Genomic DNA, 26920 nt, shown 5'->3' with positions numbered 1-26920 from the left:
TCCAAAACACTTCAAAAAAAAAAAAAAATCATAAGCAAATATTTACCATTTAAGGTGATCCAATGAATTACATCAACTCGGCAGCATACTGGAAAACTGTCAAACAGTTATGCATTGCTTGATTTTAAGCTGTAATCCCAGAATTTGTTGAAAAGTTATGGGTTTTCAGCAGACACAGCTTCTTTTGCAGTATCTTGGATGCAATCTTCAGTGACATGGCTTAGTGTGAGATGTCCCCGCGCATGGCAGCGGGGTTGGAACCAGATGATCTTAAGGTCCTTTCCAACTCTAACTATTCTGATTCTATAATCTTAAATTCATGGGTCCCAAAATAGGTTTGTAACAGTCCATTTTTTTTACTTTCTGGTTTTCTACTTCTGCACATAAGGCAGTAATACTGCCAGAATACATTCATGTATCTATTTTTATATGGATCTTGTATATATATAAAAAAATATTGTATACATACATGTATATATAAATCTACACGTGTGCATGAATATATTTGCTTTAAGATCAGTACAATAAATGTTGCATACTACCATGCAATTCTTAAGCTCAATGATAAACATTTATATTAGAGAAACATGAGAAAAATTACTAAAGAACACACTGAGCTCAGATACACACAGTATCCTGAGGTACAATTATTTACTTTTAAATAGTTTCAACTAGATTCCACTCAGACTCCTGAGAACTGGTATATTAAGCATAATGCTGTTTCTTTTGTTTCACAGGTGTACACACATGCATGCAAAAACAGAAACGAAAACATTTTCATTCCCAGAGATCTTTTGTAGTCGTACAAGTAACTCAAGATTGCTTACAAACTGAATATGAATAGGTGTAGTATAGGGAATGAAACATTTGTAATCCCCAAGAAAGCCAGAAAAACAAGTTAAGATTCTGCTTTTCTCTCCATTTATAGCAGCAAAACACTTTAAAGGTAAATCTCACGTGAGGTGTTGCTTTTACACCTACCCCTAAATGCTAGGTATATAACAACAAATCTCTTTGAGCTGTGTTTTATTGGTGGCAGACAAAAGCATAAGCCTCCTTCCCAAGCCTATCCTGAAAGTATCTTACTTTCTGAAGAAAGCTTCCATTACTTAAAGACTACTCTTGTTCAGGTTCTCAGTTTCAAGAGCATAAATTTACCTTTCCAAAATACCAAAATCCCTGTAATCTACCAACATTTGTACCTACTACCTAATTGCCTTGCACAGATGGACTAAGCACAATCTGTCAAAGAGTTAATGGTGATAATCTTACAGGTTCACAAATAATCTTCGTAGAAGTATCTCAGTAACAGTTCTGTGAAGGGCTGTGTGTACACACAACGTTAATCCACCCGAAACCATTTTAACTGGATTTTGAAAGCCTTTAACAAGGCTCCTAATCACTCTTTAATTTAACTACTATAGACTAAGCTGAAGATGTTGGCAGTAATCAATTAAAAGCTTTAGAATGCAAAAGGATTTCCAATAGAGGTGGCAGCTACAATGCTTAACACCCTCAAACCGTGATCTGAAACAGAAAGTTGAGTAAGTTGACAATACTTGCAAACAGCATTTTGGAAAAGTCTGAACTGAAAACAGTGGAACAGTGGAAGGTTATTCCTACACCACAGGCTTCCACCATGTTAGGTAAAAATCAAGACTGATGAATGTGCAATACAGAAAGGAGGAAAACCAACCCTACCTAGAAGCAACAATAACCTCTATGTTAGCTACTACTAACTTGGGAAAAGAGATTATGAAGTACCATCCACCATGACTCTGAAGTATCAGCTCAGTGCTCAGCAGAAATCAAAGACAAAACAGAGCATTAAAGACCACTCTGAAAGGAACAGAGAACAGAAATGGGTAGTTATGCCACATGAGATCACAGTGTTTGCATATAAAGTGCTGCACGGTTATTATTAGCACTCCTGAAAAAGGAAAACTGGGGTGTCACAAAGATTAACGATATAGGTACAGGCTGTCTCCATTCTTCAGATTGGAAGAGAGACAACAGAAGAAAGATATGAGAATGAGGTTTCTAGAGTGATGAGTAGATGTGATGAATTAAAAACCAATTATGACATTTGTGAGTAAACAGTAAAAAATTTAAAAAAAAAGAAAAATCAATAAAGGTAACAACTACCATAAGCTTAATAGCAACAAGATACAAGTACTTTCTCCCCAGACACAACTGAATTGTGGAACTCATTGCCATGGGATATTAAGAGTCCAAAAAGCATAAATAGATTCAAGAAACCCTAGACAAATACCTGAAAAATACTGTATTCATACTGCACTCAGTTGCAAAAAAGTAGAAGAAACCATCAGAAAAATGAATACTACAAGCTTGCTGCATCTCCCTAGCTCTGAGTAACCACAGAGTTACTTTGACGTTTGCTATAAAACAAAGAGACAGGGGCGTAATGCAGAAACAAATTTCAGTATCTGTAATGTGGATAAAGCACACTAAACACACAGTCCCAGACATAAAAGTTGCTAGGTATGTTATCAGAACAAGGTAGTGTTTTTTAAGCTTCCATTAAAACAATGTACTTTAATGCCCAACATACTTTGGGAATTGAATTTTTGCTGGCAGAACATTATCTCCTCTGAGACGTATTTGCTGAAACTAAGTTAAACCTTTACAGTACGGTTTAAGAGGAACATAAACCCCAGAACAAACCTAAATCACTACCCTCTAAGTTTGACGTTGATTGACGGAAGTTACCTTCCTCTTCATGCACCCATGCAATGTTTGAAAGCTCTTGCTCAAGTGTTTTACCTACACACGTGCTTGAAAACTTGTCCCACAACTTCCATGGCAGCAACACTATTCATAGAATCATAGAATCATAGAATAGTTCGGGTTGGAAAGGACCTTAAGATCATCTAGTTCCAAACCCCCTGTCATGGGCAGGGACACCTCACACAATTCAACGCTGTGGATCTTCGCATGGTCTGATATATATTTAATGAATTTCCACTACTTCAGAATATGCTGTTCTGTATGTGACATATTGTAACAAGAGTTACAGCCCTCACTTTAAACAAAAGATGAAAGTTTCACTAAGTCACACACACAGCATACCTTTAAAGATCCATCATCAGTTTTTAACTGAAAATTATTTCTCATTTCAAGAGAAACATGACACAGTCTTGCCTTGGTTTCTTCCACAACGGCAGATTTTTTCACATCAAAAACTGTTTAAATGGCTATTTTTTTTTGTCAGCCAACTCTCGCGCATTAATGTAATTGAATGGTGTGACTGGAGCTCCTGAATAATTTTATTGAAATGCATCACTACCTACAGAACTGGAGACTTTCATTTACTTCAAAGGATAGTTTCCTAGATATGTTGGCCTTGAAAAGCACATTTTTATTCTGTGTTCTCTCTTTTGTTGCTCTTTTTGTTCTAGTTGCACCTTCATCTACGATGCCCTTTGCAAGCTTGTCCTTGGCTGCTCTGACCTCTCAGAACACAACCCTATTCAGTCACACCAGCAGACATCTTTCCTCTCTCACTTCTCAGATTATTGCGGTTTTCACATTTTCTGCCAACTGTGAATAAAACAAAGGGCACCATCAATAAAAAGCACTTCTTAAGCCACATTCATTTCCCTAAGAAAAACCCACAAAATAGCCGCCTCATTTCCATTCAGCGCATCTTCTCCCCACCCACTGCTTTTCTTGGTCGACCACTGCACTAAGTTTGAAACCTAGCTTGTAGAGCAAGAAATACAGTAAGGATTTCTGAACATGGTAGTAATTCAGCAGCAAAAAACTGAACCAATACAAACTAGTTCAGCTAACAAGCAGTAAACGGTTTTGGCCTGAAGGGGCCTGTTCAGATGATGCCATCTACACGAGAGCAAGTACAAAATCAATGAGATCTCTCCTCAGAGTGACAATGACAAAACCCTGTGCTAGCATTTCACCCCGCAGAGGCCTTAAAGGTTACAGCTCAAAACCACACAGACAAAACTGAGATATTGCTGTCCCCCTTCCCCATCACAGTTTAAATAACAAATACTCCAGGTAAATGGCTAACTTAGCAAGGAAGTGAGAGACCCATTAAAATGACTGCTATTGGCAACCACAGATATCAGCTTCTATAGTATTGCACTGAATTATTTATTTAAAAGTTTCCATTACTACAGAAGTGTCAGATTTACTCACTCCAGCTTCTTCGCTCTGCATACACTAACAGTTGCCAGCATGCAAACCATGCTTGAAGGAAGCCCTTCTACAAATAATACCAACAAGTACCATTTGAACCCTGGCATGACACCCATGCCTAAATATACATATATATATATATATAAATATATATATATATAAAATACATCGATATAATATATATACAAGTATTTTTATATATATTTCTTTCTACACAATATTCCAAGCAAATTAAACCTTTGGTATAATAGAGTCAATAGGGAGGAAAGAAAGAGGTGTCTACAGTTTGCTCTCCGATCCTCTTCAAGTTTTACTTCTAGAGCTACCTCTTACTTGTGGTGACACACATCTCTGAGGATCTTCTTGTTTGGTGGAAGAGTTGCCACTCAGAGTTGACTCTGAGTTTTCTTTCCCTTCTTTCTTCTTGCCTCTCCATGAGAATTCAGACTATCATGCAAACACAACCAATTGCTTATACACCTAAAGAATCCTTCCTGGTACAAGTGCATAACAGGCTGTGCAACACCTCTACGCTACTCTAGCACTTGCTAGAAAACAAAGGAAGAGCAGAGTCAGCCTGGGAGGCAGTGATTGAGCTCAGGTCACCTCCAGCTCCCCACTGCTGAGACTGCCACATCAGCACCACCATCTCATGTTGTGCCTTGTCACTCTCCAAAACATTTCATGTTCCAGAATTGCACTACAATACTGATATATCAGCCAAAGTTTTATGTATCAGACTGCATGTTATGCTTTCATTACCATACTCTGTAAGTTTACTGCAATTCATTATTATCTTACCTTCTTTTGGTACAGAAGCAATTTTTTTAAACTACTAAAACTTTGTATCAATCTCCCCTAAATCCCAGGCATCGGAGACAAGTACAAGTAGTTTACACTGTCTTGGTCAGAACAGGTTTTGTCATTTACTCCAACAGGCGACTGGAGCCAAAGGAAAAGAGAATTAGATTCCATGTTACAGGATTAGACTCCATAATGTCATTCTTTCACAGCACATAGCCAGAAGTCCATAAGGACAGAAAGTAATCTGTGAAATTCCAGCACCTAATACAATTCACAATTGTTGCTTAAATTAACTCCTGCTTTTTAAAGTTTCCAACACAGTAAGTCATTCTATGGTTAATCATTCCTCATTGTTACGAACCATATCTACGTAACTCCTAGTCTAATGCTCTTAAGCTTCAATTTCCCCTTACTGAAACATCTTTCTTATCTGGTCCAATGGCCCTTCCACTAACAGATTTATATGTCCTGTAACACAGAAATCAAGTCATATCTCCACTGCCCCTAGAGCATGTTCGCAAGGCTGCGGGTTTTGACATTTTCATCTGGAAACATCCTTTCCAAAGCCTCACAGGGATATTCTCCAAACCGTCAATATCCTTCCTGAACAGTTAACAGTAGTACCTACCAGGCAATAGCCATGTATCACAGTATCACAGTATGCTGGAGATTGGAAGGGACCTCAAAAGATCATCTAGTCCAATCCCCCTGCCAGAGCAGGAACACCTAGATAACGTTACACAGGAATGTGTCCAGGCGGGCTTTGAATGTCTCCAGGGAAGGAGGCTCCACAACCTCCCTGGGCAGCCTGGTCCAGTGTTCTGTCACCCTCACTGAGAAGAAGTTCCTTCTCAAGTTTAAGTGGAACCTCTTGTGTTCCAGTTTGCACCCATTACCCCTTGTCCTATCATTGTTCGCCACTGAGTAGAGCCTGGCTCCATCCTCTGACCCCCTTTATATATTTATAGACACTAATAAGGTCACCCCTCAGTCTCCTCTTCTCTAAACTATAGAGACCCAGCTCCCTCAGTCTTTCCTCATAAGGGAGATGCTCCACTCCCTTCATCATCTTGGTTGCCCTGCGCTGGACTCTCTCCAGCAGCTCCCTGTCCTTCTTCAACAGGGGCCCAGAACTGGACACAATATTCCAGATGGGGTCTCACCAGGGCAGAGTAGAGGGGAAGGAGGACCTCTCTCGACCTACTAACCACCGCCCTTCTAATAGGATGCCATTGGCCTTCTTAGCCACAAGGGCACAGTGTTGGCTCATGGTCATCCTGTCATCCACTAGGACCCCCAGGTCCCTCTCCCCTACACTGCTCTCTAACAGGTCGTTCCCCAACCTATACTGGAACCTGGGGTTGTTCCTGCCCAGATGCAGGACTCTACACTTCCCCTTGTTATATTTCATCCCGTTATTCCCTGCCCAACTCTCCAGCCTGTCCAGGTCTCGCTGGATGGCAGCACAGCCTTCTGGCATGTCAGCCACTCCTCCCAGCTTAGTGTCATCAGCAAACTTGCTGATAGTACACTCAATTCCCTCATCTAAATCATTGATGAATATATTAAATAATACCGGTCCCAGTACTAACTAGACTCAGCCCCATAGACTACAACTCTCTGGCTTCTCTCCTTCAGCCAGTTCGCAGTCCACCTCACTACCTGGTCATCCAGTCCACACTTCCTCAATTTAGCCATGAGGATGCTGTGGGAGACTGTGTCAAATGTGTCAAATGCAAGTCAAGGTAACCACATCCACCGCTCTGCCATCATCCATCTGTGTTATTTCCTCATAAAAGGCTTTCTGCCCCTCATAACCCTTGATATGCTTTAAAGGCACCAAGGACAAGGTGTTCCATTTTCCCAGGGATGGAGGTGAGGCTGACCGGTCTATAGTTACCCGGGTCTTCCTTCTTGCCCTTTTTGAAGACCGGAGTGACATTTGCTTTCCTCCAGTCCTCAGGCACTTCTCCCGTTTCCCAGGACTTGGTAAAGATGATGGCGAGTGGTCTAGTGAAGTTCCCTCAGCACCCGCGGGTGCATCCCATCTGGACCCATGGATTTATGGATGTCCAGATTGCTCAACTATCTCTAACCCATTCCTCATCGACTAAGGCAAGTACATTCATCTAAGGTCTCAGGGGTACAGGGCTCTTCAGGACTGCCTGCAGCAGAAACACAAAGAAGGCATTCAGTAACTCTCCATCTCTGCATCTTCTGTCAAGGGCACCCATTTTTGCTACATTGCCTCTGGTGTTAGTTTTGTCTGCCATGTACTTGAAAAAGCTCTTTTTGCTGTCCTTGACCCTTCTTGCCAGGTTTAATTCTAAGGAAGCCTTAGTCCTCCTAGCTGCCTTCCTACATCCCCTAGCAGCAGCCTTATATTCCTCCCAAGTGGCCAGCCCCTCCTTCCATGACCTGTACACAGGTAAGGAAACTTCCCAGCTTTCATTTGTATGTTTAAAGATTATTCTCAACCACAGTACTGCACAGTAAGCTCCTCTTCAGTAGCCTACTAAACTTCTCCTGATACATTCCCCTGCATCCCCAAAACACTGTTCTCCAGAAGTTTTTGCTGTGGCATCAAAATGGTGTTCTGTGATTATCTCTAGACAAATCAGATTAGCCTACCTACGCTATCTGTACAAAAAACAAAATGAAGCTTCCTACAAAACTTTATTTAACAATAGTGAAGAAAGCCCAGCACACTGTGCTAGTGTCTGTTCTATGGCACCTTTAAACAAATGGCTTTAATTACCTTTTTATTTTAAAGCTAATACCTAATCACAACAGATTCCTTTGTGGAGTACATTTTTAAGGACTCGGCTCCCATGGGGCACGTTACTCCCAATTCCCAACAACATCCTTGCAATCCAGGAAGTCACTTCATATCTTTTTCACACTGCCAGACAAAGCAACATCCAACACATTTAAACACATCCTAAATTGGCAACATCTCTCTCATGTTTACTAAGTAGTATCCTGCATTTACCATGCATTGGTCTAGTATGTTGTGTGATAGTCTTTAACAGCTCATGACAGAAGTGCAATAATACTGTTTAAATTACTACACAGAACACTCCCCATAAGATCCTACCAAAGGGTTAATCTAGAAGAAAAATACATATGCAGTATCTGGTGGAGCTGCAATAGTAGGTCTTTCCATAGACATAAAACAAGAGGTTATACTCTGAATTTGAAATAGCTCATCAAGCTGGTATAAAACAACTTTAATAGAAGTATAAAAGTTGTTATAATCTAAAAACTGAATGCCCATTTCCCCACAGATGAAAAAGGAAAAGGAAAAAAAGCACTCAATAATGTTTTTCAGTATCAAAAATACAGTCCTAGTAAATGAAAAGTGTTTGTGGTATCTTTCACTAAACGTATTAACCCTCATTTCTCATGGCAAATATGAAATCGGATAATGCAAACAAGCTAACACACCTGAACCAGATTCCTTCCTTTCCCTCACCATTTTATTCTGTCAACTTCTGTTACTGGAGAATAAAACCACTTAAACAAGGATTTAAAGGAAAAAAAACCCAAACAACTTCCTTTATTATTAGGGACCTAAAATACCATAAATGATGACTAAATATGCTTACCATTTTTTTATTCTTCTGTAATGCCAAGATTTCAGCATGGTCCACTAACTTTCTAATATGTTAAACTAATTAACAAAGTTTGATTTGCCTCTCCTTGTTCCCCTCTTACTGAGCTCAGTTTCAGGTTTACAAAACCAGAGCATTTTAACAACACTCCCCTCCATCCATTCATCTAGAAGCATTTAATTTTTGAAAAACAACATACAAACATAATCAACAAGAAAAAGTTCACTGGAAATCACTAGACCTTTGCGGAGAAGACGGTTACCAAAGGCTTTGAAGCCGCTAAAATAGTAATAATTATTTCACTTTAAGTATTTCTGAGGTAAATTACATTGCTTGGAGTGTTAATCTCATCATAAATTAAAGTATACGTAAAGTGAAATATACAAACTTTTGCATTAAACCAAGCCTAATGGTTTAATGCCCTCCAGGCAGTAAGGCTCAAAGTAGCCAGGGATTATCAAATGTCAATAATATGCCAACATCTGATCTTGTGGGTGGCATAAGGTGATGCTGTTGACATAAGAATGCTGTTTCTCTACCTGAAAAATCAGCACCTACATATTTGATGTGAGTTTGGCCTAGGAAGAAGAAAACCTATATATTAAACCACAAGCTACTGATACATACCAGTTTTCTATCAAATATCTGGGAAATGGCAAAGGATCTTCAGTTTCATGTCTGCTCTGTCACTTAGTGACTGATGACAAGTGAAAAGCACTTCACATCAAGCTTGCTCCACAGTTTCCTTACAGAAGAGTAATAAGCTTACATGGAAGTCCTTACATCATCTTCAGATACAAGTCACATACCAATATGCCTACAACACAGATATGGGAACACGCAGGGGATACAAATAATGAAGCTATGAAAGTCCAAATGCTCAATAGAGCACTGCTTTACAGCAAAGTTTGTGTTTCCTGTAGAGAAGCTTCTGGTAAAGTCAATCTAATACAAAAAAAACCTATTTAATCATAAAATCTAATGAATCTTTCCAGCACTTGTAGTTTTATTTAAAATGTCAGCAAGTTCAGATTTGTATGGTGCCCTTGAGCCTCTTGGGTTGGATTCTCCGCCTTTCCACCACCCCCACCCCCACCCCCCTCCCCGGCCGCAAAGGATTAGGAAACGGAGAACTTGTCAGTTCCCAAACCAGTTTACATAAACCAACCCTAATTAGAGCCTAAGTCTGTTACAGCCAGGATCATGACAGATCTTCACATTTCTCCGAGAATCTCAAAGACCATTATACCGCTAGACAGGATAGCCAGAAAAACACACCTGTTATCGATTCTCAAATAATTACAGAACCCATGATAACTATCAGTGTGAAGCAAAATACAACTAACATTTTATGTTGAAATACATACTTCTGGAAAATGTTCCTACATTAGTTCTTAATGGCAGTGCAATATTTTATTATTGAAGTTAACTACACAAAACAGCAAAAGGTCTACAGCTTTTACACCATTATGCAGGGAGATTTCAGCACGTCTGTTTTTCAATGAAAGCCTATTCTGGCAAAAAAAGTCATCCTCCATTTAAAGTACCACTGAGAACTGCAACACTGACTTTTTAATTCAGTCCCAGAGATGCTTTAGAATTTTTAATGCTTCATAGCCATGTGATACTTTAATCATAATTAAAAAACCCACAAGGGTAACACTTCCAGTTCTATACAAGATTGGAAAAACAGAGTCTCCCTAAAGTGACCTACAACATGCACAGCCTCAATGACTCACTTTTATTAGTTTCTCCCTGGTGAGGTTTCCTCTCCCCAAGACACTGTTACATCATTAAGCCAACAGACAAAGAAATACTCAGTTGAGTATCACTTGGCTTTAAAAAGACCAAGACAAAAATAAAAACATAGCCATTTACTCCATAATAAGAAACATGTTTGCTTATATTTTTCTCCACAATATTTCAGTATTCTTTTCTGCTCCCAGTCCTCCACAATGCCTCAACATTCAGGAAGACTCCTGCATTTTCTACTGTACAGCGCATTAGATAGCCTATGCCCACTTTCTCCTCAGAAGGGGCTGAGAACTGACACGTACCACGTTGCTTGTCAACATCGCTGCTGCCCCTCCTGCTCTGGAAGGCAAACCATTAAGCCAATGGAACCCAAAAGCACTAACTTAGCTCTTCTGCTGTCAGTAAAGCTGCCATCAGCAGCAGCCACGCGCAAGTTCACACTCACAAAACTTTGCAAAAGTCTACTGGAATTGCTGAGTGCACTCACTACAAAGTATTTTGTCTCCATGACACTGTTTTCAAATTCTGTCTCTCACTTGCTAACACTCCATCAGGCAAGACAATAACTATTCCCAATAGCTACTTAATGCTGAAGCCTATTAGTTGGGACCTTGCTCACCCTCACATAATACAGAAAACATCTAAAGCAGGAACTCAGTAGGTAGACGGCACGATGTATCATAGATACTTTACAACCTGATTTCAGTCAGGTGCTAGGCATTTTCCATCTCATATTGGGCCACCTAAATTTAAACTCCCCAGATTTTTTTGCTTTTCACATGGTCCTGGACAGCCTATCTTTCAAAGTGAAAACCTCGGACACTTCTAAACATGTATTTGTGCATTAACCTCAGACTGCCCAAGGATGCACTTGCTGCCCTACAAACAAACACGGCTTGTTAGACTGGAATAAATTTAAAGTAAGGGCCTGATTTGCACTTGCGGTAATACAGGTGTAACTACCAGGTGGTTTTCTATTTGATATAGCATACAGAAATAGAAGAGCACCAAAAATGCAACAGCAGCATTTGTTTAACTAGTACCCCGGCTAGTCCTCTGGGACCACAAAGGAAGAGCAGTGGCTGTTGCACAGGGAAGCAAGCAGATGGAAGGAAGCCTAACGTGCTGGCAAAGCTTTGGGGCTAGTAAGGCTTCACAGGGAGAGCATATGCAGAAACTGTGTGAAGAAAGGAACTGAAGTGCTCACATGGGGACTGAACAGTAAATACTTTTGATGCTAGGGCAAGTGCTGAAGTGAGTCCTAAAGCAGAAGTTATCAACTGTAAAGAAGGATGTAGGCACCTACTAAATTGTTCTTTTAACATGTCAGTTATAAGAGTGAAAATTCTTGATCTAGACAAATTATGGAGCTTAAACTTTCTATAAAAAGTATAATACTACTGAGGACCAAGGAGACATTTCAATTCAATCACTCATATGAATACTCCCTCTGAGAAAAAGATTTGACTATGTACTCCGAGTTGATCTACTTAAAAATACAAAGATCCTATTTTCTTTCAGTGATAAAACTTCCAGAAAGAGCAACAGTCATATAAAAATTACCAGAAGTAATGGAGATCAAATGAGAAAGAACTTGCTGTTAAAATAAAGGTTTCTCAATAGCAGAGGCTATTTAAGATCAAGCAAATTTTAATCCAGTTGCTCCTTAACAAACCCATTTCAGAGTAAAATAGAGCTGTGGTGCCATTCTGTCAGTGGCAGCTGTGTTTTGAAAGGTTCTTGCCACTCCCTTATGTCCCCAGATACTCATTTCTGTGCTCCAGAGGTGCCAATCCTATTGTTTGCATGACTGTGCTCCAAGTTAGGGTTTCAAGAACTATTCCATTTAAAGGAGAAAACACAAAACAAAACCAAAACAGCAAAAACGTCCCAATAAAGTACTTGTTAAAAATACAGCCCATATAACAACCCCAAAAGTCAAAATGACAAGCTAGGAGAGAAGTAACAGAAACATCTTAAATTGGATTTTTCCCTTGCACAGAATAACGGAGTCACAGCTTCGTAAGAGGGAAAAATCATTCACACCTGGCAAGAGACTGCACTCCTGCTTTGTTTCTCCTCCCATTTTTCCAAGTCTTCCCCAACAAGAGAAAACCCCACCCATGCCTAACAAGTTTTACTTTTCTCCTTAAGAGCTTGTACGTATAAAGAATGCAAAGCCAACAAAAGCTGGAATTGGGTCACTTTTTTCCCGGTTTTCAACAGGAGGTAAGATGGAACTCACTGCAACTTTCACTCTAAGGCAGAGACACAGCAAAGAGGGCAGAATATAGGTTCTACAGAAGAAAATAAGAGGAGCACTGGGAAAGCACAGAAGAAAATGCTGATAAAATTTGTCGGGGGGGGGGGGGAGGGATGAGGGATGAGGGAATCTCATAAAAGGATTTTCTTCCAAGAGGTAAAAAAAAGAGGAAGAAAATTATTTGAAATTTACTATATTGGATAAAAGAAACCATGCTATCATATTTGTGAAGTGAAACCTCTTGGTCTTGTGCCTCTATTTGAAGAGGTGTATATATTATGGTAACTCAACATTCCAGACAAACAACACAAAACATTGATATGAAACAAGACTGAACTCAAAAGACTACCTTTGACTATTATTGTGTCTTTTCTGATTCAATATACATAACAACTGCTGTTGATACACGGACTGACTCCACAATTCGTTAGAGTTGTAAAGTAGGTATGCTTTATTCAGTGCTGAGGCGCATGGGGGTTGCTCCTCCAAAAACATGTGCGTCCCCCTTCGCCACTCAGTTCGTTTATATTACATATAATGATTACCCAAACATGAGATTGCATCACGCCTAATACATGTGCAAAACCTATTCCCATCTAGTATTATAATTAGTTTTCCGGCATTTGTCCCATTGGTGCGCCTGCGCAGTGCCTCCTGGTGGTGGTCGTTAGGGGGTCGTGAGGATGAATGCTTGTAGTTCCTCTTCATCACCACGAGTAACCTCTTGCTTTCACGCAGACTCAATAGGGTTTCGGCTCTTATCCAGACCTCAGGTTCAGTACAAGCCGGTTTTATGTATCTTAAAGCAGAAACTTGTCAAGTTTGCAAATTTTGTTACTCTATCTTTTGTTCCTTTTCTTTCGAAAGATACCATTTAAACAACAATGTCTTAAACGTTAAGTTATGAATCTTATCTATTACAATTCTGCCTAGCAGCTGTAACTCTTACAATTCTGCTTCACCAAGCACAGCGACTGCTTAAGCAAGCAGGCACAATGTTAACCCTTTATTTCCTGGTATCACTGTAATGTGTAAAAACAAAAGAAAAACTGGTGGATTTACTTGTTTAAAACAGAATTTGATTGCTTCAATCAATAGAGCATAAACTCTAACAGAGAATGCTATGAATAAGTCTGCAAGGCTTTTTTCTGGATGGAAAACAGGCTATTGATGTGACTGTCAGAGACTACATCACCACAAGTCATGATACTCTAACACAACTACACAATCACTGAACAATTTCTGCATGAACACAAGTGCTTAATAAAAAAAAATTAAAATTACACTTACTATGCTCTTTTCAACTTCTCAAATAAAAAAAAAAAACAAAACACACCCCCCAAAAAAAAACCACAAAACTATACATTGAGAAAAAACAAACCTGTTTCCCCAAAAGACTACGAACAGTTTATTTATGAGACATATAAGGCCTTTATTTTTAATAACGTATCACAATGGCTTTGATTTACTTACCGTGGATATTCTTTTATGAAAGCAAATCAGCAAAAGAAAACCCCCAAACATTATTTTTAAATATACAGGTTTCAAACAAAACTGCCATTTCAGTATTTTCCACCTAGCTTACAGAGCTGCAATTTAAAAGCTCTGAATTCTTTCAACCTGCAGAAACAGGATGAAACTCAATAGTTTTACCTTCAACATACTTGAAGCCGCAAGGAATCCAGTCTCAGAAGTTAGAAAGGATGCAGTAATGCTATTTCTCTTACACTGCAGCAACAATTCAGGAAGCATCAACAAGCTTATGACCTTACAAAGTTTCCAGGTAAGATAACTATACAAAAGTTAACACAATAAAAATGCCACAGGTTATAAAGATAGCTAGTCTAATGAGAGCTTTGATCATTTGGGTTCCCCATTTTGTAAACTTCCCATAGCTCCCTATTCTACTGCTTTCTGGCTGACAGACTGTACTTATGTTCCTTTACATTAGAATAAAAGAAACACTTCAGGGAGGTGGTGTAGAATTACCAGAGTAAACTGGTATTAAATTACTGTATATTGTAGCTCCAAAGCTGAGCACAACAGAACTTCAGTCCATACAGTCAAACCTGCACAGTCTTCTTTATGCACTCTTCAAACATGAAAAACAATCACATTTAGTTTTCTCTCAAAACTGAAGGGAGGGGGGAACCGAACCAAAGCACACACATTAATGCACTACAAGCACATACCAGTACTACATGCCTCAGCCTACATGCATGCTCCACAAACACTTGCTGTTAGGGCGGTTGCTTTGACTGCCTATGACAAACTATATTTACCATGCACCTGTGCTTTTCACCTGTCTTCTTCTGAATAATTCCATCCTCAAGGATTGATCTTAGACATACAGAAGAATCACAATGTCTATGATTTTAATTAATTTATTGCTTTCACTCCATATTGTAAAGTATGTTTTCATAAAACCCAAGTCCACTAATTCATCAGAAATGTAACCTCTGATGTATGAGAAGCAGAAGTAGGAGCTTGAAGCATTCACTCAAATCAAAATACTTTTCTTCACAAAGCATATTAACTCTTTCACCTGCATTTGGAAGATGTAAAAATTATCTGGTTTTCTGCTTTTACAAGTATCTAGAAATTATAAGTCTGTAAATGTGATCTAACATCATGGTGGGGGGGTTGTAATTCGATCTTCAGGTCCTTTTCAACCCTAACTCTTCTATGATTTATAGAGAACAAGTTCTAGATGAGACCTTCACGGTTCATATTATTTAGGAATGAGGGAAAGAACTGACCTGCACTTCTGAAGTATCTTACTTAAATGTCATGGATGCCTGTACTGAATAAACAATAAAACATACAGTTGCATTCTGTTCTTCAAGAACAGAATTTCCAAATATAAAATAACACAGTTATTTTATATTTCCAAATATAAAATAACACAGCTATTCCAAACTGTCAGTACAATCTCACATATCAGTAGAATGTTTTAATGATGGCTTTGGCTCACTCAAAAAAATACATAAAAGCAACTAACTTGAATGTTTATTACAGTAAATCTGGGGGAAAAAAAAACCCTCAAGACTTCTAGAACTGTCTTCACCTGACCTCAACAAACTTTACACACAGCAAATAGCAGCAGTACATACTAAGAATCATAAGAATTAATAGTCTAGTACAGAAACTATGTTCGGTTTTCTTTCTAATGCTCCCAGGATTTTAAGAAGATTATACTTTCAAGGGACACTGTCTGCTTGGAATCCAGTCAATTTAAAGTGAGGCAAAATGGATTTACATTCATTTCACATTCCTCAGCTATCCTAACCCTTCTGACAACTTTTATGGTTTTGAGAACATGGCTGCAGTAGAAGTATCAAAGTAACTACTCATGGAAACTAACAAAAGGAACTGACTAACACAAATTATTTCCTTGATAATTCCTTGCTCTTACTAATACTTGATATAATATTTCTTGACAAAACACTGATTACTTTATTGATAAGCATTTATGTATTTTTTCTTACCAAGTTACTATAAAAAGCCCACACTCTCTGGAAACATAAAGGAAAACCTTCTTTCTTTCTTTTTTGTTCTTTCTGAGTGGAACAGATTACATCTTCTGAAAATTGAATGTCAATGGCTGGAAGCCCAAATCTGTTTCATCTTTCAGCATAAGGACAGGAAGTAAGGTCACTGACAGCTTCTAATTGAAAACATCTTCAAGCCAGACTTTCGCTCTAGATCAGGATTTCGTTCTGGGACATGCAATTTCTGTCCCAACATATCACCCACGTTAGCTCCAATTCAGCAGTAGCTGCAGTTTTAAATACAGATATCCATTCGAGAAGTTACCTAATCAGAACTCAGCATAGCTGATGAACAATCATCTTTCTTCTATTCACAAAGTAAAGCAGTATTAGCCCAGAGGGGTCTGGTACATAAAGCTTTGTCTCCAAATAATGTTGAACTAAATCATTGTGGCACTGTGGTTGAGCACTGCTCACTGGAAGCTGCATACACAATGGGGAATTTATTTACAACAGAATTACGGGCCACAAGAAAAGGTGAGACAGGCTTAACATCTAATCAAGTTCACACCCAACTAGAAGGAGAATAAACACTCCCTGCACCACCCTCCAGTATCAAACAATTGCCTTTAAATTAGGACAGAATTTTTACTTGCACTTTATATCCACAAACTAGTTCCACGCACTACTGGCTTGGGAGCAAACAAACAGAGAATCCTCACTGAAATCACACCAGTTTAATTTTTCTTATTCAGTATGAACACTCAATTGGAAATTCTGTCCAATATGGTGTGAATTAAGAAAAAATTGGCTGAAAACAAAATCTGTAAATTCTATCAAATACTATTTAAGAAAAAACATCCTCACCTGTATTGCCTACCTGTCCTATGTGACCATTTATTTTCAGGTGTACTTGCAGTTCTCAAATATATCTTAGCAAGTACCAAGTTTTCTCTACCAAACCTGAGGCCACTTAGTCTTTTAGAAAATGCCTCATGGAAGCGCCTCAGTTTCTTCTGCACAGCCATAGGGCAAGCTCTAAAGTGAGGATGCTCTAGTCAACATACAAGGAAGCCATGAAAACCTCCAACTTACCAATATCAAGCAGCCCGCTTCTTACCACAACACTTCACAACTAAGCCTTCCACCATCAATACCCTAAATCCATATTCCCAATTTCAAATACTCCTGAAGTAACCCCGGCCCCTAGCATTATCTTTGCTGTTTCTTATTTCAGTATCCTACTTATCAAAGATCCTCTCTCACCCTGCCATACTAACCAATTTCAGATAAAGGGCACAAAGACAGCTGCCTATTATCTTAACTGTCCAGAAAAGGTTTGTCAGGACACACTTGCTGCAGAGCTGAGAACTGAGCACACCTAAGCAGCAAGCACACGGCTCTGGCCAGGACATCTGTGCTGCTCTCCCTGCAGTTTCCACTCCAGTCAGGAAACTCAGTCACTTCCCAGTCACCTGGTGGGGCATGCACTGACAGCCTCTCAGATACTGAGGAACAGAAGCTTTGCTTTCTCCCTTCAACACAGACCCCTGTCCATGCGATGCAGAAGCCATGAGTACATACAACACATGCAATTAAAAGGTATGGTCTTGGGCTATTTAATGCTTAGTTTCACAATTATCTTGCGTCACTTAGGGCCACTTCTTTCCACCATCTCTCCCTTTGCTAAGGGCAAGGATAAATCCTAAATTCTGTGCCAAGAAAAACAAGTTCCCAGCTTGCCCAATTATACATAGTTATATCAATGAAGTGTTTTGACCATTAACGCTTCCTCTCTTTCCATCCCACTAGCTGGAAATGCAAACGCTAATGATTCAGTTAATGAATAAAGATAAGACAGACAGACAGACACATCCTCACCATTTATATGTGCCTGTCCTCTCAGTGATAATCTATGCAGTATTATAAAATACTTAAGAAACTGAATTTGCACAACTTCAAAAATTAGTGTGCTCCTCCTGCCCCTTATTACTAAGGATAAAGTCAATATAGCAAGGATTATAAAATATTCTTTGAAACTTTACAAAACTGTTAAGCCTAAAATCAATCATTCAGAAGTTAGGAAGTATCATATGAAATCCTAATTCAGCTTTTCTCTGCATAAACATTATGATAGAGTACTTAACTATACAATCACAGATTGTTTCTCCACCTGAAGAGCATACCAAAGTTTTCAATAATGAACAGATACGGGCCCCAATGTTGTAGTCTGCACATAAATTACATTTTTTATAGAATCTCACAAATACAGAATTGAAAAATATTTCAGGAGGTCATCTACTCCATCCTTTCTCACACTGTGAATCACTGTTGCAATCCACTTCTGTTAGATCATTATACAAGCTATTCTTTCAACTCTTTTTTTTTTTTTAATTACTGCCTCAAACCATGTACATCTTTCAGGTCTTCATTATCCCAGCATTATAAAGATCAGCAATTAGAAAACTTGCCCTGTTCACTGCAATTCAAGTCTTTTACTTGCTTTCCTACTTGACATAAACAACAGTTTATTACACTTCTTTGTATTTATCTGTTGTATGTCTGAATAAAGTCCTGTACACCTGCCAGGCTTTGGGACTGTGGGGGGGGGGGTTGTTCCAGATTTGGCAACATCAATACTTCTGTGATGTGAACTGTCTCCAGTAGCCTTTCTCTTCCTTGAAGGACAAGGTCCCACAGTAGACACAGCATTCCAGCTGGAGCTCTTCCACCGCTGAAGAGAATGAACAAGTTATTACACAGGATATGCCAAAGACCATAACCCGTAAGATGCTGCTGACTTTCTTTCCGTGATCCATGATAAACACAAGGTCCCTCTATTCAGCATTAGCTATTCCCCATCCTAATCACTGTGCAGGTTTTCAGCCTCTTCAGTATACTATCATGCGCTGAAAAGCATTTAGATTTTCAAGCCCTTGTTTTACTATGTTTCCAGCATTCCTCTCTCTTCCCCCCTCTCCCCCTCTCACTTGCTATTGAATTTTAGCCTCTTCCATCTACTTCAAGCCACAAGACCAGATACACTGCCTTGACCAGATAACTAAAGCCAATTCAAAATTCTATACAGGGAATTGATTCATAGAAAAGCAGCCTGTTTAAATCAGAGGGGAGAATGGAAGAAGACTAAAAGGACTAGAAAACGATTTGTGTGTGAAGAACAAGCAAGTAGGGAATATAGGCTGAAACTGCTGGAACTGCTAGAATTGAAAGTGAGCAACAAACATAACCAACTACAAGAGTTCTTTTTATGATAATTTAGTTTAAAAAGCAAAACAAAAAAATCCTACTACACCTTGACACAGCATACTATGCCTTTCCATCTCTAAGGCTACTTAACTCTCAATAGAATAGTCTTAATATGGTGTGTACTGTTACACTACCAGCTGTTACTCATTGCTTACAAATAGTTTACTTCTTACATTTCTGTGGATTCAAGTTCAGTACACTGTTTTATCATACACTGGATCTTTATCATTCTAAAGACAAAAGTCTCTGGCTTTCTGATGAACTCTTCTGCTCTCTGTTACTAAATCTGAACATTCCGTGCCATTTTGGAAATAAGGAATTACATCTAAGAAATTACATCTTACAAACAGTAAAACTAAGAAACAAGGTCAAATTCTGAGTGCCTAATTTGAAATATTAATGAGTATTTAGAGTTACAGACACAAGATCTATTCAGGAACAGCTCCCCTTGACTTCTCTGGCAGCTGCAAGCACTCAGCATTTCTGCAATACAGATCCCAGAGGCCTCAAGTCCAGTAAATGAGGAACACACAGCTAGTGACCACCTGTGGGAAGCTTGGTTTAAGGAACTTGCTCACATCACTGAAACTCTGCAAGAGCAACATAATTCAATTGTCTAGGACAGCATTTAATTACATTAACAGTGAAACCTTTATTCAAACTTCCCTGTCCCTCACCTCATTCATTTCACACCTTCGAACATCTGCTACAAAAGGAGCAAGAGTCCTATAGATAACTTCATTTGCTATCCAACACCCATTCCTCCCCAGAGCAGGATCAGTTTTGCACACTGAACACAGTGAGGATCTATGTGTGGGGTACGTGTATGTACAGATATTTATATGCAGGTGCCTATACACCTATAAATATTATCTATATGGGTATACACTATGTGATCATGTGTGTATAGCTGTGCCTATAAGTTCTGGTACAGAAGTAGTTTAAAATTGTACAGCTTATTATAATGTCAGTATTTTCAACTTGCCAATTTTTGCCTTTGCAGTCTTCATATGCTGCTACAATTTCTGTGGAGGAAATCTTCCAGTTTTTAAAACAAACTCTGAAAAACACTGCTGTCACAAAGCTGAAACACGCATATTCATGCAATGTTCACGGAGAAGCAGGAGATTATCATGCTCCCGGCTGAGAGGAGAAAAGGGCCAACACTACGAAGCTCCAGGCTCTGTGCAGAATTCTGGAGAAAGTGTCCCAGAACAACATGCCCATGCTTCCCCTTCCCTAAATTCCAAGCTTCATGCTTTTAGCTACATCTCTTCAAGTCTGGTCACAGTCCCTTATCTTCCCTGCTTCTGATTCCTTCTTTCAGCACCCTTTTTTGGAGGTTTATTTTCCTTTTTCAAACCAAGTCCATCTATGTTTCCCAGCGCGCTTAACTCTTACCAGGCAGCACTGCTTATTTCTTCAAGGTTTATTTCTGCATTGCAGTTTCCTTCATCCACAGATCTATTTCCCTGACCTAATGTCTCGCCTCCTAGCCCTTGTGCCCTGCAATTTCCAGTCTCCTTCTCATAAACCCTCTTGTAATTTGTGTGTCTCACCCCCTCCTACTCCTACAACTTCCAGGTTTCTGCATGCATCTCGTCAATGAGCAGAACAGTGACTGGAAAAGATCCATAGAGCCTTCCCTTACGCCTGCTGCTTAACTAAAATCTGAGTCCCATTCTGGGTCTTTTTAAAAGCCTTTTCTGATTTCTCTCTTGGGCCTAATGCAATCAACACCACCACACCACAAGGCAGATGCCCAAGTTTCCCTAAAGAAAGTAAAGCACTCTGTTACATAGCACAGACACACCTTTAGGAACAAGGTAGACAGGTGCTAGTTCTCAGTCCTAAAGCTCAACCCAGTCCCACTTCTGGAGCAGTTTAGACAGACTTTCACAGGGAAGTCAAATCTTTCACATATCACTTTGGGCTACGGGAAGCATATTTAGTACCTGGTCAGTATCAATAGGTAGGTAAGGTTCCATGACAATAGGCTACATCAAAGTTTTAGCAGACAAAAAAAAAGAAAAAAGCACCATCTCTATCACATTATGTGCCTAAATTCGGTTGCTACAAGCTTTTGAAAAAAATAATCCTTTTCAAAGCAGCAGTGGAGAAAACATCCCCTTCAGAGCAGGCACAATCTGCCAAAGTTTAACTGCATGCTCTAAAGCATACGGGTATTAAAGTTGTTCAGAAAAGAAGCTGGCAGAACTCAAAGCAGGAACCATTGTTTTCCTCTTGCCTTAACACCAGAAGTAGCTGAACTCTTTCAACTGACATTTCACAAAGCAAAACCAAAAAGCTTCAGCCCACAGCAAAATGTACACATCATAAAATTTCAGATGAAATAGTAAAGTTTGTTCTCAATGCCACTGCAAAGCAATAATATACCTTACAAGCATTTTAGAACATATTGCAGCTTTAATGACAGCTAGCACAATCAGCTCAGTCTACCATTTCCAGTGTCTACCCTGTTCATTTTACCTGCCATTAATTACATTGATGTAATCAGCGATGTAAGCACTGATGATCAGTTCTCTCTCTTCCCTATCTCATGCATTAGGAAAAAGACACCACTAATCCACTGCTCTTATGAAAGAGTTTTCCCGTAGTCTTCCAAAACAGCTGCCTCCAGTAACATCAACAGCTGAAAATACAGCACATACAGGGAGTGTCAATCAAACCTGTTACTGAGCTCATGTGAGTTTAGCAACCCCTAAAGAAAAGCACAGAAATATATGACTTTTAAAGGGATCGCATCAAGTAACTCCTGAGTGCAAAACTGGCCATACTGACAAGGACTCCGTGAAAATGTAGTGCTTGTACATGAGTCACAAAAGAAATTAAGTCTGCATTGTTCATTTAATGCTACCATTTGACTTAACTTTGGGGTTCTAAGACACTATTTCCTTATGGCTCTTTACATATACATAAGGACATAGGTTCCCACAACACACTCTGTTTAATAACTCTTGCACAATCAGTGTTACTCATACTGTAAGCCACAATGGACCAGGCTGGAGAGACACCAGTAGTAAAGGACATCATCCATAATAACTCTTACGCAATTACTGCAATTCATACTGTACACCACAATGGGCAAGGCTGGAGACTCACGGTAGTCTAGGACATCAACCATAAACAGATTTACTTTCTAATGAAGGAAAGCCATGTCTCCCACAGTTGAAGTGAAACTGTATTAAGAAGTCTACTCTGCTTCACTCCTCTCCCAAGCAACCCTCCCACACACACACTATGAATTGAAAAGTAAGAACTGTGTTGTCAGAATCTGCCATTTAACACAAGCATCATCTCACCATACCTCTTGGAAAAGATATGTGCTGCAGCAAGAATCACTGCTCTTTAATGTGTCCAGTGCCTGAAATCTGTTTCCAAGGCAAGTCAAAATTCTTAAACCCTACTTTGTTAAAGGCATGCTATACTTCCAGTCACAGCCTTGCCTGAGAAATCAAAGACCTTACTTCACAGAAAACACATGTCACTCACAAAACAGGCAAAACTGAACAAAAAGCTGCACTGTCCACTAGCTTGTTTAGCATTCTAACTTCTTGAAAGAACATGTAAACAAAGAACACATTTCCTCTGGCAAGACTACAAGTCTAGCTTGCAGACACGAGGCTGACAAATAAAGCAAGCACAGCACAGAAAGCAGCCTTCAAGGGAATCCTCCAACCATATGGGTCTTCTGTGAAAATGAACTGGAAGCAAGCTTGACAAGCTGAACTGGCCACAAGAGACACGATGCCAACTCAAGTGTCTGCAACACATTCATGCAATTAAGTTGAATAAACAATATCCTGCAACTGTCCCATAAGGCAGATACATCTGATTCCCTGCTTGACCTCCACGAGTTGTCTTTAGTCCCTGAGTCTCTGAGGAGACCCACTGCAGACTTTTCCAAGTCCAGCTCACAGCTCTCCACACTCCCTAGAAAAAACATGCAGCGAGACAAGATAAATCCTCCTGATTGTCAGTGAGGGAATTGCACAGATTGTGCAATGGAACAAAAGCAAAACCACAGCCTGGGCTGAGCAATAAGACATTCACAGAGCCTGACCAAAGCCCCAGTTTAGAGGTGCTCAAATATATACCTACCTTTGGCACATCAGCAACCTATCCACATACTCAGAATTCAGCATCTGCTTAACTGTGGAAACTGAAGCCCTGATTCAGCAACTTGTGACTTCAGTGGGAGCTGGATCAGGCATTCGAAAACCCAAGTTGATTTTCTTAAATACTGACATTCACTTTGCTATTTCAACTGCAAGCAAGTGGCTCTAACAGCAATTCTGCTCTTACTTGATGACTTCTGCATAACTCAAAGTCGTAGGAGCTTGTTCTTGCTCTTCCTACACAAGTCAAGACCAAATGCCAAGGAAAGCAAACAAACTGCACCCAACAGAAATACTCAGGGAGTTGTAAATTTGTGGGGCAATTAAGGGAATATTGTCCAAGCCTACTGCTTATGACTAGCACACATCTTACAAACCATCATAAAAACATTTCATGGCTAAAAGAATAAAGGCTGCATCCTAATTTTTTAAACACTATAGGCCCAAGACATGAGAAACTGGAATCCTGTCATGCGTTTTAATAAAGCATTTCACCTTAACCTAAAAGGAACAAAATATTCTTGTTTTCTGCAACCTGCAGTCTTTAAATCTCTACAATCAATGAACCATTTCCGAGACGTCTATCAAAAGCATCCTCTGAAGAGCAAGTGTGCTCTTAGTATGCAAAAGTTCACATGCCCAATGGAAAGCGAAAGCTATAGGACTCGCAAATCAAAACAGCTTGAAGGCTCCTGCACTAGACTGAGCAAGAAAGCATTGCTTTGGGCAAGATCTGCTGTCTCCGGGTGCTCTCTTCCAGCAGAACAAACACTGGAAGGGTTACATAATATTTCTATTGCTGCTCTTAAGTTATACAAGAAAGCACAACAGTCACACGAAAGCTGACAGAAATCCACCACAATGTTTAATTAAGAACTACTAAATATGAGACAAACAATTAAACAAAGGCCTTCACTGACTTCCTATGAAAACCTAGAAAGAGAAACCCAGCCATTCTATTAAACTCAGAGGCAAAAACGCTTGAACAAGTCTCCAACTTATGAACTTATCACCTTGCCTTCTCCTATTTGTATGCAAAGCATGTTCTATTTAAGAAAAAGAATCTCTGAAGCTTACTAGAAATTACTGACTGTCACATAGGCTAGAAATGGAACAACTCTTGCTAAGAAGGGAGCAGAGCCTAAATTCCCTGAAAAGCTAATCAGTCGCCACCAAAAACGCAAGCTACTTTCTGAAGTAGAAACAAAGTATTTTTAATAAGATAAGCATGTTTTGTAACACCAAGGCTTCTCAAGCACCCAACAATAATCGCCACTTGTTTAAGTAAAAGAGCCAACACTAGCTGGTCCACTTCATGAAACTGGTTAATGCAGGTTCCTATCACCGCTTTCCACTTATCAACGATTTATTGACTCTGATAAAAATGTATTACTTTATACCTGTTATCTATCAAAAAGAAAACCTAGAGTCACAGCAAAATCATCTCTTTCTATGAAATGGCAGTTCTTGCATTTTCTTTTTTATAAGTATTAGAGACGAACCAAGAAGTACTATGGGGGCAGAACCAAAGGAGACATCTTTGTGATTAAACTGCCTGCTTAACTACAGACTAATTTTGATGTCTAAAGCCACTAGAGAAAAGAAGGGAAAAGGGGTCACTGATTTCTGGCTGCTTTAAAGTATGTACTAAGCACACACACACACACACACACACACCCTCTGAAGCCCCAACAGTTCTCTCCACACACACGTCAGTCACACCACAGCAGTGCTCAGAAAGCAGCACTCTGCCTTTCTACGGGCTCTGATGCTTCTTCACAACTTGAAAGGCGAAAGCGAACCCGGCTGCCCTGCACCCCGCAGGTGCCACCACCGCCTGAGACTTGGCACCCTCAAACGCTCCAGGCACCCCCAAACGCCGCAGGCGCTGGGTACCCCGCTCCGGGCACCGCCGGCTCGCACAGGGCACCCCACACGCCGGGAACACGGGGTCCCCGGGAGATGTGGTAGAGGAATGCCACCAGCCACCCCCACTGCTGCTCTTCTTCGGTGCACATAACGGGTTCCGCGTCCGAGCCCCCCCCTCCCCGCCCCGGCCACGAACAATGCCCGCGTTTTCTGGCGGAGCTCCCCAGCAGCGCCGCGCACACGAGCGGCCCCCGCCCGCCCGCGGCACCGCCGCATTGTTAGCGGCGCTGCCGACCCCCGACAACAGACACCGGCATGCGGGGACGGCGGACCTCAACCACCCCCTTCCACCCCGGCACACCTGCCGCGGCCCGGCAGGCCCTCTTTGTTCCCTTACCTGCGGCGGGCGAGCCCCGCAGCGCCGGCACGGCGAGCAGCAGCGGCAACAGGGCGGGCAGCGCCGGCCGCCACCTCGCCGCGGCCGCTGAGGCCACCACGAAGCGTGTCATCCCCTCCATGGCACGGCACGGCACGCCGCGGCCCGGCGTCAAGTCATCGCGGCGCCCCGGGTCCCCCCCGCGGGATGAAAGGGCTGGGCGGGCTCGGCGGCTCCTCCCGGGCGCATCCACCGCCGGCGGGGCTGGGACACGCGGGGACGGGAGGCCGCCGTACCCCTCCCTCCCCACGCCCACCCCGAGAGCAGTATTCACGGGGGCAGCGGCACGGCGCTAGCTGCCTCCCCGCAGCCGCGGGACGGGTGAGGGACAGCAGGGCCCGTGAGCGGCTCGGCCCCCGGACAGGGAGGTGGAGGGGAGCCCCGGAGAACCGAGGCTCGCCCGGGCTGGCAGCTACGGCCCCTCACGTGGGAAGCGGCGGCAGCTCCGTCCCTGCCGCCCAACGCTCACTCGCTCCCTCCCTCGCTAACCCCGGCTGAGGCCGTCCCGCGGCGGCGAGCGCAGCGAGACCGCCCGCCACCTGCGCGCCCCCGCCCCGCCGTCCGCGTCTGCGCGGGGGCGCGCCCGCCCCTCCCCTCCCCTCCCCTCCCCTCTCCGCCGCTGGGCGGGGGCTGTGGCTGTGGCTGTGCGGAGGGAAGGGAGGGGCCAAGGCCCTTGCGCGGCCCGGGTCAGCCAACGGCCACCCCTGTGAGGGCGACCCGCGGAGAGGCTGAGGTGGTGCCAGCCGTCAGGCCCTCGCTTCGCCCTGCCTGCGAGCGGAGCCGGGGGGTTGGAACAACAATGAACGTCCGCGTGGAAAAGGAGAAGACGCAGGGATGAGGGCATAGCTACGTGGCAGGACAGCCTCGCAGCGTTAGTGTCGCTCTAGGGGAGAGCGAGCGCAAAGACCGGGGATTCCTTTCACCACAGGGTTCCTCCATATCCCGGCTCGCCTCAAGAGTCTGGCCGCCACCGAGGGGTGGGAAAAGGTCCCATCGGAAAGCAGAGCTGCGCTCACCTAGTTTGCAGCTGCTCCCGCGGTGCAACAGGCTAACAGTACGTAACAGTACATCAGGGTCCTTCCCAGTGCTGTTCTCTGCACAAC

At 41.4% G+C, this 26920-nt stretch overlaps 1 protein-coding gene across 6 annotated transcripts in view; it reads right to left on the bottom strand.

Moving 5' to 3' along the window:
• KIAA1549 (KIAA1549 ortholog) overlaps positions 1-26367 on the bottom strand; it is a 148508-nt gene extending 122141 nt beyond the window's left edge. For all 6 annotated transcript variants that reach the window (XR_009964348.1, XM_062616385.1, XM_062616389.1 and 3 more), the window contains exon 1: positions 25779-26367. Coding sequence is in view for 5 of the 6 variants with exons in the window: in XM_062616385.1 (XP_062472369.1) it covers positions 25779-25899 (121 nt within the window). In the remaining variant the exon portion in view is untranslated. The remainder of the gene's footprint in view (positions 1-25778) is intronic.
• Positions 26368-26920: the final 553 nt, after the last annotated feature.

This window comes from Pezoporus occidentalis, unplaced genomic scaffold (genome assembly GCF_034315485.1).
Source record: "Pezoporus occidentalis ecotype Australia unplaced genomic scaffold, CSIRO_AGI_Poc_V1 ctg19, whole genome shotgun sequence".
Classification (NCBI taxonomy): Eukaryota; Metazoa; Chordata; class Aves; order Psittaciformes; family Psittacidae; genus Pezoporus; species Pezoporus occidentalis.
Note: the sequence above shows the minus strand (reverse complement) of the source record. Positions and strands in the feature narration are given on the sequence as shown.